Source organism: Acanthochromis polyacanthus, chromosome 11 (assembly GCF_021347895.1).
Source record: "Acanthochromis polyacanthus isolate Apoly-LR-REF ecotype Palm Island chromosome 11, KAUST_Apoly_ChrSc, whole genome shotgun sequence".
In the NCBI taxonomy this organism is placed as follows: Eukaryota; Metazoa; Chordata; class Actinopteri; family Pomacentridae; genus Acanthochromis; species Acanthochromis polyacanthus.
Window position 1 is genome coordinate 35894679 of NC_067123.1, and position 13866 is coordinate 35908544.

A 13866-nucleotide genomic window follows, 5' to 3' on the forward strand; every position below is an offset into this window, starting at 1 on the left:
TCTGTCTAAGAAGGGTCAAATTGTTGGGCTCCGTCAAGCAAAGAAAACAACTAAGGAGATTTCTGAAACTATTAAAATCAGGTTAAGAACCGTCCAACGCATTATTAAAACCTGAAGGATAGAGGAGATGTGACAAATGTGGTTGAGAACAAACTCTTAGACGATCGTAGGAAATCAACAACAGAACTCACAGCTGTGTTTAATAGTGAAAGTAAGAACATTTCCACACGCACAATGCAAAAGGAACTCAAAGGATTGGGACTGAACAGCTGTAGCTCTAAGAAAATATCAGGGTAAGAAGAGAGGCAGATGAAGTGATGAACTCATCATGACTTGTGCCTACCAGCCTGTGGGGGTGAGGGTTATGATCTGGGTTTGGTAGGTTCAGCAACGTTATGTTCCCAAAGAATGAGTTTAGCTGATACCTGAAGATACTGAATGACCAGGTCTTTCCGTCAGTGGAGGTTTTCTTTCCTGATTTCATGGGCATGTTCCAAGATTGAGAATGAGTGGATCAGGGAGCATGAGATGGATTGTCCTCCACAGAGTCCAGAACTCTGAGAATCTATGGGATGTTCTGGAGAAGACTTTGTCCGACTCTCCCATCATTAATATAAGATCTTGGGGGAAAAATGAATGCAACTCTGGACAGAAATAAATGCTGTGACATTGCAGAAGCTTATCGAAACAATGTCATAGTGAATGAGTGCTGTACTTAAAGCTAAAGGCAATCCAACAAAATATGGTAGTCAGTTTTTATGAAAATGTCTCGTTTTGAGGATTTATGGACAGTAGATAGTCATATCTCAGTGTTTCCTATTCTATTTTTGGAAGGTAATACACGTGCTATTTAGGTTTTTCCTGAAATGTATAAAAGCGAATATAATCTAGAAATGCCGTCACAAAAGTAGATTTAGTAGAATTCTGATATTATAAGATTAACAGCCACAGAAAAAATAAGACTGTTTCTGTCAAATGTCTTCTACAATCAAAGATGTTCCAAAGATAATAATAAAGGAAATTTGTTGTCGGAACAGGAATTTTCTGTATGAGTGAGTGAAAGTTAGACCCTGATTCTATATCCAGCAGATAAGAGCAGCAGCAGCTGATGTTGCCTGGAGGCTAAATTTTCCAACTATAAGATGGATTTTGAATATCTTTCGAGTCCATTTTCTGCAGCAGTGCGACACTGTCCTCTAGTGAAACAACTAAACTCTGTAGATCTACTTCTGACTGCTTCCTCTGTGGTCTGAACAATGTTTCTTTTAGCCCTCCATAGTTTAACTGATAGACAAAGACACTGAATGCAGCAACATTAAATGCCTGCATCTGTGAATCTCATTATGACAAGTCTCCAATTTATTTTATTTATAACGAACAGGGGTGAGAGCAGAAAGACACACTTATATAATCACAATAAATATCACAGCAAATCATCAGAATTTAACATGTAAACTCAAAGAAAAACACATCAGCTATCAATAATAATTATGTTTTTGCAGTTTTCATCATCATTTTTTAAACCAAGCATTTTTATTTTCATTACTTCTCTCCCACTTTTTCTTTGTAAATGCTCACACCAGCTCCCTTTAAATGCACTTAGAATTTCACATTCTGTATGTTCTTTAAATATCACATCAGCTTCTACTAAATGGTTTCTGAATGATCGAGTTTTCTAAAATTTAGCCTGAAAAGAATCCAGTCAAACAACAGTATGCAAGTGGTAGAAGAAGCTGTATATTTACAGCATTTGGACAGATGTATAAATATATATTTACAGGTTAGCTGCATATGAATAGTGTGAAATGTTGTGTTTTGTTTTCAATTTCAAAAGCCTAAAGTGATTTTTAAAAAAATAGTCAAAGTTATTATCTTCGCTAGCTGTTATACTGAGTTTGGTGTTTTCTTAAAGGGTTTTGTAAAGGGTCTTGAGACAATTTGAATTGTAATTGGCGCTATATAAATAAAATTGAGCTGAACTGAGTGACAAGCTCAGAGTCGAGACATCAAATGTGAACTTAGTGCATGATTTAATAGTAATCCCTTCTGCATGTGAGAAAACAACCATTCAGCGTGATTCAAGACTTTCTGTTTTCAGCATCATAGTTTAATCTATCGTGGGATTTCTCCTGCAGTCAGTTTCACAGCAAAAACACCCCTTTGTTGTCTGACTCTGTGTATAAATATGGAGGAATCCTCTGTGATATCAACAAAATAGGTTTCTTCAGAGCAGTTTTAAAGCTCAGTGTGGTGGCTCTTACATCTCCTAAGTGGAACCGGGGTGATCCGTGCAAACAAGCCCTTCATTATGCACAACTTTAAAGCTTAATGCAATTTAAATGGTCGAATTATATCAAAATGCATCCCCTGTACAATTGTCATGAATGTGGATATTAGCTGTAGAGACTAATGCTGTTTTCATGCCAGGCTGTAAAAGCGTTTATTTTAGCTGTGAAGTTGTGCATTTTAACATGGGGGTCTATGGGGATTCACTCACTTTTTCAGTTGCCTCAAGTGGCCATTTGAGGAACTGCAGTTATTGACAATATCAGAACTAATTTTAAGTTTCTGCCCCTGAGGTTGCCACGTGGTTCATCTCATGAGTCACAGAACAATATCCAAACACAGATGAGGGGAAAAAAGTGGGTTTAGTGAGTACACAGAGTAATAAATAGATGGGTGCTGGGACGGTTTGAGAATTGTTTCTTAGTGCTTTGTTAAGTCGTGCAATGCTTATTTCTGTTTTTGTGTTCTTTTGCTGAATCTTTGCAGGGTTTCTCCATCACTCTTGGCGAGTCCTTCTCTTCAGGTGTCTCTCTGGACTGTTCCATTGTTGGTCTTGGAGGGGGGTGTCAACTTTCCTATGCAGACTGGTCTCTGTTGGCTGCAGACAGTGGTGTACTGGTGAGGGTGAGTGTGACCACGCTGTGAGCTATGGCCAGCGCCGTACCTGAGCATTTATTCACCGAAATCCTGTCCCCGTCTCCCCCGCTCATCTGCCCGGCCTCCCCGTCCACCTCCCTCCCTCCCCTCCATCTCGTCCTCCACATCCTCTTGAAGCTGTCCGTCACAAAGCAGTAAACCACTGGATCCAGGCAGCTGTTCAGGCTGCTCAGCGTCACTGTGATGTGATAGGCGAGCACATGCCCCGCCCCCTGCGCTATCCCCTCCCCTCTGACCCTGATCCGGAGGTAGACCAGCACCTGCCGGACATGGAAGGGGGTGAAGCAGACGGTGAAGACCACCAGGACGGTGGCCAGGAGCCTGATGGCACGAGTCCTCCTGGCCCGGCTCTGCTGGGGCATCGGTGCATGACTGGAGGAGAGGAAACAGGTGACACGAAGAGTGAAACCGACCACGGCCAGCAGGGGGAGCAGGAACTCCAGGATGGTAAGGTAGAAGAGGGCAGGGATGAGCATGCAGGAAGAGCTGAACTCCAACGCTGTGGTCTGAGGAGAGGAGGAAGAGAGAGGAGAGAGATTCTGTCACTATTCTGCATGATTTCATTCATGCTGTTCTGGTGTTCCACTTTCTCTGCTCTTCTTTCATGTCATTTGAGACTGGAGCTGCAACAGTTAAATTATTCTCCAATTATTTTGATAATCGATTAATAGTTTTTATCCATCCATCCATTCTCTATACACCGCTTTATCCTCACTAGGGTCGCGGGGGGTGCTGGAGTCTATCCCAGCTTACTCGGGCGAAGGCAGGGGACACCCTGGACAGGTCACCAGTCTGTCACAGGGCTACATATACAGATGAACAATCACACTCACATTCACCCCTACGGGCAATTTAGAGTAATCAATTCACCTCAGCATATTTTTGGACTGTGGGAGGAAGCCGGAGTGCCCGGAGAAAACCCACGCATCCACAGGGAGAACAAGCAAACTCCATGCAGAAAGATCCCAGGCAGACCCTGGGATTTGAACCAGGGATCTTCTTGCTGCAAGGTGAAAGTGCTAACCACTACCCCAATGTGCAGCCCTTTAATAGTTTTTAGTTCATCTTAAAGAAAATTCCAAGTTCTCTGATTCCAGCTTCTTATAATATATATAAGAAGTTCAATATATAATTGTGGGACTTTTTATAACATAGTGGATGTTTTTGCTGTTTTCAGGCCTAAAATCAACATGGCCGCCTATAACCAAACACCACATGGCATTTTTACACAAAGATTCTTCTAAATATTATATATACAATTGAATAAAACTGAAATTGAAAGTTATTTCTAAAGATATTATAGTAAACCTGTTGACATGCCATAAATCCACACTTGACTCACACACTACTTTACATTAAATAATTCAGGAAGCCTTGGAGTCTTGCCAGTCTTTTCTTCAGGAGGAAATGACATCATGTGGAGCAGGTCATGTGATCAGGTCATTTTTCCCTCAACAGATAATTGACACATAGATCCTGATTAAAAAGCATTAATATTTCCCGGCTGAGGCTCTAGTATAGTTAGATCTTTCTATTTATTTATTTTTTTGAGATTTATCTGTATTATGTAGGACTGTATGTGATGTGTTTTTGGTGTATCTTCACCTGAAAAGAATAGGTGACCACAACTGCAACAAGCCACACTGTGGCACTGACACACTTGGCCGCTCCTGTCGTTCTCCATCGATGGAGGGTGCTGGATGCATGGACGACAGCGAGGTATCGATCTATACAGATACTGGGAAGAAAGAAAATACTTATTGCTGTACGTGCACATGGAGTTTTAAATGCTGATTGATGTTGAGTTCCACCCACCTGGTCAGAAACAGGATGCTGCAGTACATGTTGACGAAATAGCTGAAAGTGTGGACGTAGGAACAGGCAATGCAGCTTCCTCCACTGTGGTAGAGGGCGATGCGAGCGGGCAGCGACAGCGCCACCAGCAGGTCAGCTACAGCCAGGTTTATGGTGTAAACCACCGAGGCTGAGGAGTGACTGGAGGCTCCACAGAACACGTACAGAGCCAGACTGTTGAGGACCACACCGACAACCAGCATCAGGCTGTTACACACCTGCAGCAGGGAGAAAGCAACGGTCGGGTCAATATATAGCTGAGGGGCTTTTGAAGTCCATGGGATATATCTTGCATACATTTTCATTAAAGGTTAAAAAATAATGTTTTTTATGTTCATTATGATCATGTCTTTACAAATTTCATTATTATTTATCATGGAAATTCACTTATTAATATAAAATGAGTGGATATCACTAAAATGTCAACTAAATAAATGCCCAAATTTAATAAAAATCACTTTCGAAGTAGCTAAACGCTAATAAAATGAGCTGATTTGATTGTGTTCTTTTTATTAAGTTGAGATAATCAAGACAAATGTTTCTTTTTTGGTAATATATCAAATTTTATATGGTGCATAACAAATTGTATCTGCCTCTGAGAAATCACTTTCAACTAAGTTCCTCATTATAAAAACACCTCTCAAGGAAGTGTGTTAATTCCAGATCACATACTGTTAATGCAGTAATTTGTCTTACCATCAGAGTGACCCAGACACCGTAGAAATCTTGATACAGCTGCACATCCAGGTGTGCCAGCCTGTGCAGGTTCGACGCCCCCCACCTCTGGTCCCAGCTGGTGCAGTTAGTCGGGTTCGGGGTGAAAAGAGGCAGGAGGGACTCTGTGGTGGAGGTGGAGCTGATGTTTGTGAGAAGGCTCTCCATTGGGCGGAAAGGATGAATGACTGACAGATTGGCTTCTGTGTGAGGAATAGTAAAGATGGTGCTAAATGTTTGGTTCCTGGAAGCTGGATTCCAAGCTATTCATGGTCATTGTAGGGAGAGAGTTAAATCATCAGCTGGGAAAGTTTAACAGTGGCAGCCTGAAGCCAAAGCAGCACTTGTGTCAATGAGGATGGGATTTGGACCCACACATGCAGAGCACAATGGATTAGTAGTCCATGGCTTTAACCACTCATCCACCTCATCTGACACGCTCACATGTATAGGATCAATTTACCTGTCTTTACTCCAATACATCAAGTAGTACCTCTCCACCTTTACCTTTGTAATCGAACTGTTTCTGGAATTGCTGCGTGGAAACAGTGAAGCAGTTCAATCACGACGGTAAATAAATGGAAAACATTGAGTGGAGAAGTACTACTTGAGGTATTAAAGTTCAAAGTTGTGACAATTTAGTGTAATTTTGGACATTTGTTGTTATTTTGAACAGGTTTTGAGCCATTTTTTGACCAATAATGAAAAATCTGGGACAATTTTTGTGTAATTTTAGTCAAGTTTCATGTAATTTGACCATTTTTTCCTATTAAACACATCTGAGTTCTGATGAAGACTGACACCGGATCACTTTTACATTCATGCAAGTCTCACAGTCTGAACACTGAGTCTAGTTTCTGTTCAGAACCGTTTTAATCGATACTTTTAAACAGTGTTGACTCAGAAATCGGATCATTTTCAAGCAATTTAGGTCAAGTTTCATTTCATTTTCAAGAAATTTCCTGTAATTTTGGATCATTTTTGAGTCATTTGGCTCAAATTTTTAATCTTAAGAAATCAAGTTGCTGTCCGCTTTTTACCATTTTTGCTCTAACTGTTCTGTAACATTCAAGCTTCTGTAGTTCACACTTGGAGCAGGAATTTGAGCTTATCACAGGGTCTCCCATAGTGTTTGTCTGGTGACTGATACCTCAACCTTTTACTCTGGAGTCGGCCTTGGATACTGTACAGTAAACAAACTCATGCAGCTCGAGTCTAAAGGGATGGGATGTACTCCAGTTGGCTTAAAACAACGGAGTACTCTAAGCTTAGCGCTCTGACACACACGTACTGAAAACTAAGAGGCAGAAATGACCTTGGGGGATGAAAAGTGATCAACAATCAGCAGAAGTATATCCAGAGAGAGAGAGAGACTTTAGAAATCCTCGTCTTATAAACATCAGCCTCTTGTGCTGCAGGATCGACCAAATCCATCTTCATATGCTCTCTAAAAGGACGTTAAGAACACGGCCTCGTGTGTTACTTTAAACACAGACTACAGCAGTAACATGAAGCGTATCCCACTGTGCTGCTCAGTAACACACCGCTGACACATGTTGTGTTGAGCACAAGATATACACTGGACTTGATCGAGTCACACAAATTTGATGATGAATGTGAGACATCCTGTTTGAAGAAGGGGGAGCTTTAAAATCCTCGAGGTGCGGATTTTACTCACTTTTAAGAGGCTGAGATTAATGTAGGTATTACAGAATGATCCAAAAATAGACTGAAGGGTTAAAAAAAAAGTGTAAAATAACACCTAATATCAATTCAATAGTGTGTTTGTTATGTACAGGTTTAGAAACAGTTCCAAATTAGGAATACATGCACTAGCTTTTTCCAGAACTTTCAGACTTTTCTGGGGGTTACAGTTGGTTTAGTTGCTTCAGAGATTAATCTGTTAACATGCAAACTGAGTAAGCCTGTTGGTATGAATACACCCAGAGCCATTTTAGGACATCTTTTTGGTTTAAAAGACCCTGAAAACATAGTTTTCCAATCATCTTCTGCCTACAAATACGTCTGCTCAAGATATACTGAAATTTGTCTGAAATATTTGATGTTATAAAAAAAGAAATTGAATTCAAAAATTAATTTTAAGGGGCTTTAAACAATAATGTTAATTGTCATTTTGAAAGCAGTAGTTTTATATTATTCAAAAAAGAGAGACAGTGTCTTATATAACAAGATAATATAGAGTATAATTAACCAGTTACATAATGTGTAAAAGTATGTTTACAGGAAACATACCAAAGGCTTTCCTCTTATTCTTAGATCCACATTATGCTAAATATAAAATACAACTGCAAATTCAGATTATACAATTTATAACTGCCATTTATTCCAAGGAATCTCATTGACATTTATTTGAGGCAAAGCATGACTCTTAAAGCCTGACCCTTGAGTGAACCTTTTTTTTTTTCTCGTTCCAAGCAGAAATGGCGCAATTGTTTCTCACTGAAAACCAGGTGGATTTTTCCTTTCTGTTCAAAGTATTGCTTTTCAGATAATCTGGTTTGGGCCACAAGTGTCTCTTTTCCTTATAAATACCAGAGACGGATGAGTTCCCATCTGTTAACACGTCCTGCTGAGGAAGGTCTTTCCACTCTTCATCATCATAAGACAGTTTTATAAAACATGGCAGAAGGCCTGGGTTAAAAGACATAAAAATGTCTGTGAGAAGCTCTCTGTTCCCAAAGTTTGATGTTATTGTATATTTTACTAGTTATGTGCAATAAAAGAGGAATGACAGATTTCTGCAGGTATTTTTTAACCTTTGTGTGCAGACTGTCATCCCCCAGTGTACCTGTAAGACCTGTAAGAAGACTTTTGGATGTAGATTGAATCACTTTCAGTGAAACCTCCATCAATTAGACCTGAAAGTTTCAGATGGTAACAAAAAAATCTTTTTTTTTATCTCATCTTAAACGAATGAAAGCTTCTGTTTTCACATGTTACATCAAAACTAATAAGATGCAGGCGACATACAGGTGAGTAAAACATTTGTTTGTCCACTTTGTCCATATTTGCAGAAGGTCGCATTAGTATTAAGTCCCTCTATTAAAGACTTTGGTTTTATATTGAGGCACAATTCTGAGCTCCTTTTGGATAATCAGCTAAAATGCATATTTTTCACATAATGACGACAAATTCTGTTTCCTTCACGTACCTGGTGACTGCGACAGAGTAAAGAAAATCTTCATCCAGGAGACCAACAAACAGCTTCTTGGTGTTTTGATGATTGTATTATTATTTAACAGTTTTCTAAATCATCTGGACTCTTTCACTATTATCTCCTCTTCATCCTTCTGTCCTCTTTCTGAAAGTCACCACTAGCAAGAAGTCGGTGAGAAAAGAGTTGGGACTGAAGCTCTGGGTGGGAGGATTCAGAGAGAACAGTTAAGAAGCTGGACCTCCTCCTCATCTCTCTTATGTCATATGGAAAAGACAAATTTCTCCTTGTCCTTTGTCTCCTCCATCGTCGTCCTGCTCTCTCACTCTCTTTACCTTTTTTAAAAAATCTTTATCTATGCTAATTTTTCCCTCATTTCCCCCATTTTCCTCTTCACTAACTCTTTGAATATCTGAAATAATGTTATCGCAGTAAAAAGAAAGAAAGGAAACATTCTCAAAAAAGTGCAGTAATTTTCCATTATCAAAATATATTTCATAGCCTTATGTTTACACACGTGGACAAAATTGTTGGTACCCCTCAGTTAAAGAAGGAAAAACCCACAATTCTCACTGAAATCACTTGAAACTCACAAAAGTAACAATAAATAAAAATTTATTGAAAATTAAATAATCAAAATCAGCCATCACTTTTGAATTGTTGATTAACATAATTATTTAAAAAAACAAACTAATGAAATAGGGCTGGACAAAAATGATGGTACCCATAACTTAATATTTTGTTGCACAACCTTTTGAGGCAATCACTGCAATTAAACGATTTCTGTATTTGTCAATGAGCGTTCTGCAGCTGTCAACAGGTATTTTGGCCCACTCCTCATGAGCAAACAGCTCCAGTTGTCTCAGGTTTGATGGGTGTCTTCTCCAAATGGCATGTTTCAGCTCCTTCCACATATGTTCAATGGGATTCAGATCTGGGCTCATAGAAGGCCACTTTAGAATAGTCCAACGCTTTTCTCTCAGCCATTCTTGGGTGTTTTTGGCTGTGTGTTTTGGATCGTTGTCCTGTTGGAAGACCCATGACCTGCGACTGAGACCAAGCTTTCTGACACTAGGCAGCACATTTCTCTCCAGAATGCCTTGATAGTCTTCAGATTTCATCGTACCTTGCACACTTTCAAGACACCCTGTGCCAGATGCAGCAAAGCAGCCCCAAAACATTACTGAGCCTCCTCCATGTTTCACCGTAGGGACAGTGTTCTTTTCTTCGTATGCTTGGTTTTTGAGTCTATGAACATAGAGTTGATGTGCCTTACCAAAAAGCTCCAGTTTGGTCTCATCTGTCCAAAGGACATTCTCCCAGAAGCTTTGTGGCTTGTCAACATGCATTTTTGCAAATTCCAGTCTGGCTTTTTTATGAGTTTTTTTCAGCAGTGGTGTCCTCCTTGGTCGTCTCCCATGAAGTCCACTTTGGCTCAAACAACGACGAATGGTGCGATCTGACACTGATGTATCTTGGCCTTGGAGTTCACCTTTAATTTCTTTGGAGGTTGATCTGGGCTCTTTGGATACAATTCGAATGATCCGTCTCTTCAATTTGTCATCAATTTTCCTCTTGCGGCCACGTCCAGGGAGGTTGGCTACTGTCCCGTGGGTCTTGAACTTCTGAATAATATGAGCCACTGTTGTCACAGGAACTTCAAGCTGTTTAGAGATGGTCTTATAGCCTTTACCTTTAAGATGCTTGTCTATAATTTTTTTTCGGATGTCCTGGGACAATTCTCTCCTTCGCTTTCTGTTGTCCATGTTCAGTGTGGTACACACCTTTTCACCAAACAGCAGGGTGACTACTTGTCTCCCTTTAAATAGGCAGACTGACTGATTATGAGTTTGGAAACACCTGTGATGTCAATTAAATGACACACCTGAGTTAATCATGTCACTCTGGTCAAATAGTTTTCAATCTTTTATAGAGGTACCATCATTTTTGTCCAGGCCTGTTTCATTAGTTTGTTTTTTTTAAATAATTATGTTAATCAACAATTCAAAAGTAATGGCTGTTTTTGATTATTTAATTTTCAATAAATTTTTATTTATTGTTACTTTTGTGAGTTTCAAGTGATTTCAGTGAGAATTGTGGGTTTTTCCTTCTTTAACTGAGGGGTACCAACAATTTTGTCCACGTGTGTACATGATATCAAATGCATTTACACTGAAGGATATTCACTTGTGTAAAAAATATAGACAAAGGATTTTATTTATAATAATGACAATATAAATAGTTTTCCATAATTTTTATGAAATATTATCTGTAATTTAACAAAACTAGGAAAATCTGTACAATAAAAGTGCAAAATATATTTAGCAATATTCAATTTTAACTATACAACCCCAACATTTTCTTTCAAATACTAGCAAATATGTGTAAAATAATGTTTATTTTTATTTTTTACAGTTTGGATATAATTATACAAGATCTCTTTCGCTCACATAGATGCAAAATTTCAGAACTAGTGCTTATATATTTTTTAATTGTCCATAAATTTGGAAATAAATTTACTTGTATTTAGTGCTGTTCACTCAGTTGCGCAGAATAATTTTAAAACCAAAAGGAAAGTTAAAGACTTTTTTTTTTTTTTTTTGCAGTTCATATTGACAGGTGTAGGGGTAGATGGTGTCAAAAACAGAGGAGGAACACTGAAGGCTACTGGTTGGACTGGGAAAAACTGGATCTGCCATGAGTTCAACAAGCAAATGGTGGGCAAAAGATAGAGGAAAATGAGAAACAGCTGATCGGAAGACGATCATGTCTTTGTGGAAAAACCACAACAAAAGAGAGGCTGGAAGCAGATTGTTTCATTCAAGTAGGATTTCAATAAAGTTTATTTAAAGCTGCCTCTGGGGTGGTCCCACAGTGAGAGAGTCTGATGGAAAAAGATATAATCTGTTTGTCTCTGTGTAAATATCTGACTCAATTAGAGAAGAGAAGGGGAAGGATAATAGTGAGAAACAGACAAAGAAGTATAAGAAGTATAAACTGTTTCTGTCGATGTTTTTATGAAGCTGCCATCCTGTGAACCAGTAACATCTAATTTACACTCACACACTTCCAGGAATTTGGAGAGAAAAGAGACACGGCGAGGAGGGAAATGGAAGTATTTTGCATTTATTTGAACACAGGCGTAGTATTTGGAGAGAAACGGCACCTCATAAAGCGCAGTAAGATAAACAGCTTTAATGTATGTGTGGATGTGTGAGAGTGTGCAGCAGTGTATGTCAAACAAAGTGCAACGCCTCACTAAAAACAACTGAATTAATCCAACTTTGGTTCTTATGAAACTAATAGAAGAGTTTTGATGCATATCGTGCTGCTGGTGATGTCATCGTGCAAAGCGCCTGGCTAATGTTTGATTGAGTGTTCCTCGCCTTGTTCAAATATTTGAAACCCTTGTCAGATGTTTAAAGTGCTGCAGATGGAGAGGAAGGATGTCCTGCGCCACACTTTAGTGGGACTTAGTAAGTGCGAGAAATACTGAAATATAGTTTGGGCATGGGAAAGCTATTTTTAGCGACTGTTACTGTTGGTGTATATGAAGCAGTCCAACAATTGTACATCTGAAAGTCAATTTACAAGCATACAGAATGATTTAAAATGTATTGTATAGGGCCTTGTGTGGGTCCAGAGAACTTTGGTCAAGTATGAGAAAGTTGTTTAATTATCTTGGGCTGGAAACGGCACATTTTGTAAACAAACGCTGGTTTTAAAAACTGTATCACAAGACGTATACATTTTACAGGCCTTTGTAGGAGCCAGTGCTTTGGACCTTGGCATTTACTAGACTTAGCATTCATAACATCTTTTAATCTCGGCCTCACAAGTCCATCTAACTTTAAGAAAGTGCTAAACTAATTGCTGAAGTTCTCCAAGTATTTTGAGGCTGTAGTTGGTCCTCTTTTCAGAGCTGCCAGCTTGTGAGTGTGAGAAAGCAACATTAGATTTTATCTTGCACCATGAACATTCAGCTCATGATAGGAGGCGTATGATAGTGCAGGAAGTTGAAATGTTAGCTTTAAAAGTGTCGTATTTTACACCCTTTAATCAAATCATTGTAAATCTGTTTTGTCCACAGAATGAATATTTCAAATTTCAAGACTAGCCTGTACATGCTGCGATATGCTTGAAATTTTACATGTGTGATCAGAATCCAACCTTCATCACGTTCACAGTTCGACATGCACTCTCGGTCGAAACGCCACCTGGTGGACATTCATGGACTCGCCGACCAGCAAGGATGTGAGAACCCGTCCAACGCTGCTTGCGGCTTTAGTTGCTTCTATGTTTTCACTCCATTAAGAGGCTGCTATCTGTATATACAACTGAGTAAAACTGAAATTGAAAGTGGGCTGCACAGTGGTGTAGTGGTTAGCACTTTTGCCTTGTAGCAAGAAGGTCTGCGGTTCAAATCCCGGGATGGGCCTGGGATCTTTCTGCATGGAGTTTGCATGTTCTCCCTGTGCATGCATGGGCTTTCTCTGGGTACTTCAGCTTCCTCCCACAGTCCAAAAATATGCTGAGGTTAATTGCCTGTAGGTATGAAGGTGAGTGTGATTGTTTGTCTGTATATGTAGCCCTGTGACAGACTGCCTTCACTCGAGTCAGCTGGGATAGACTCCAGCACCCCCCCTGCAAGCCTAGTGAGGAAAAAGCGGTGTATAGAGAATGGAAGGAATTGAAAGTTATTTCTAAAGATATTGTAGTAAACCTGTTGACATGCCACAAATCCACACTTGACTCACACACTACTTTATATTAACTAACTCAGAAAACCTTGGCATCTTGCCAGTCTTTGCAACATACAGCCCATCCCATGGACTTCAAAAGTCCAAAAGTCCCTCAATTATATATTGTCCTCTTCAGTATTGGGGAGTCTCAGTGTGCTATACATATACAGTCTCCATCACAGTAAAGTTGTATTTTTATGGAGCAAATACAGATTTTAATGTAGAGCAAAACAAATAAGATGAAGCTCAAAGTACACAGAGGGTGTTTCGTGGTTTTAGAGAGGTGTATGTAGCCTCTTCACAGACATATGAATTTGCTAAAAAAATATGCAACTTGTTGATTATGGCCCATTGGCAGACGACAGAGTCCTTGTTACTACGGCGACCGAGATGCGTCGACATTTATGAGCCGATGTGAACAACAGCGAGAGATATCTG

General features: G+C 39.5%; 1 protein-coding gene across 1 annotated transcript; it reads right to left on the bottom strand.

The window, feature by feature from the left end:
- Window positions 1-1318: 1318 nt before the first annotated feature.
- LOC110954959 (G-protein coupled receptor 20) lies at window positions 1319-5932 on the bottom strand. The gene is made up of 4 exons (XM_022199733.2): window positions 5494-5932; window positions 4759-5015; window positions 4549-4681; window positions 1319-3449 (listed from the first exon to the last, which is right to left on the bottom strand). The coding sequence occupies exons 1-4, from the start codon at window positions 5677-5679 to the stop codon at window positions 2862-2864; spliced, it is 1164 nt and encodes a 387-aa protein (XP_022055425.2). The 5' UTR covers window positions 5680-5932; the 3' UTR covers window positions 1319-2861.
- Between the last annotated feature and the right edge of the window lie 7934 nt (window positions 5933-13866).

Coding starts and splice junctions, on each gene's coding strand:
- LOC110954959 (XM_022199733.2), bottom strand. CDS start 5,679: ATGGAGAGCCTTCTCACAAACATCAGCTCCACCTCCACCACAGAGTCC. Junction 4,682..4,758: donor AGCATCCTGTTTCTGACCAG/GTGGGTGGAACT, acceptor CTTTCTTCCCAG/TATCTGTATAGATCGATACC. Junction 3,450..4,548: donor TGGTCACCTATTCTTTTCAG/GTGAAGATACAC, acceptor TCCTCTCCTCAG/ACCACAGCGTTGGAGTTCAG.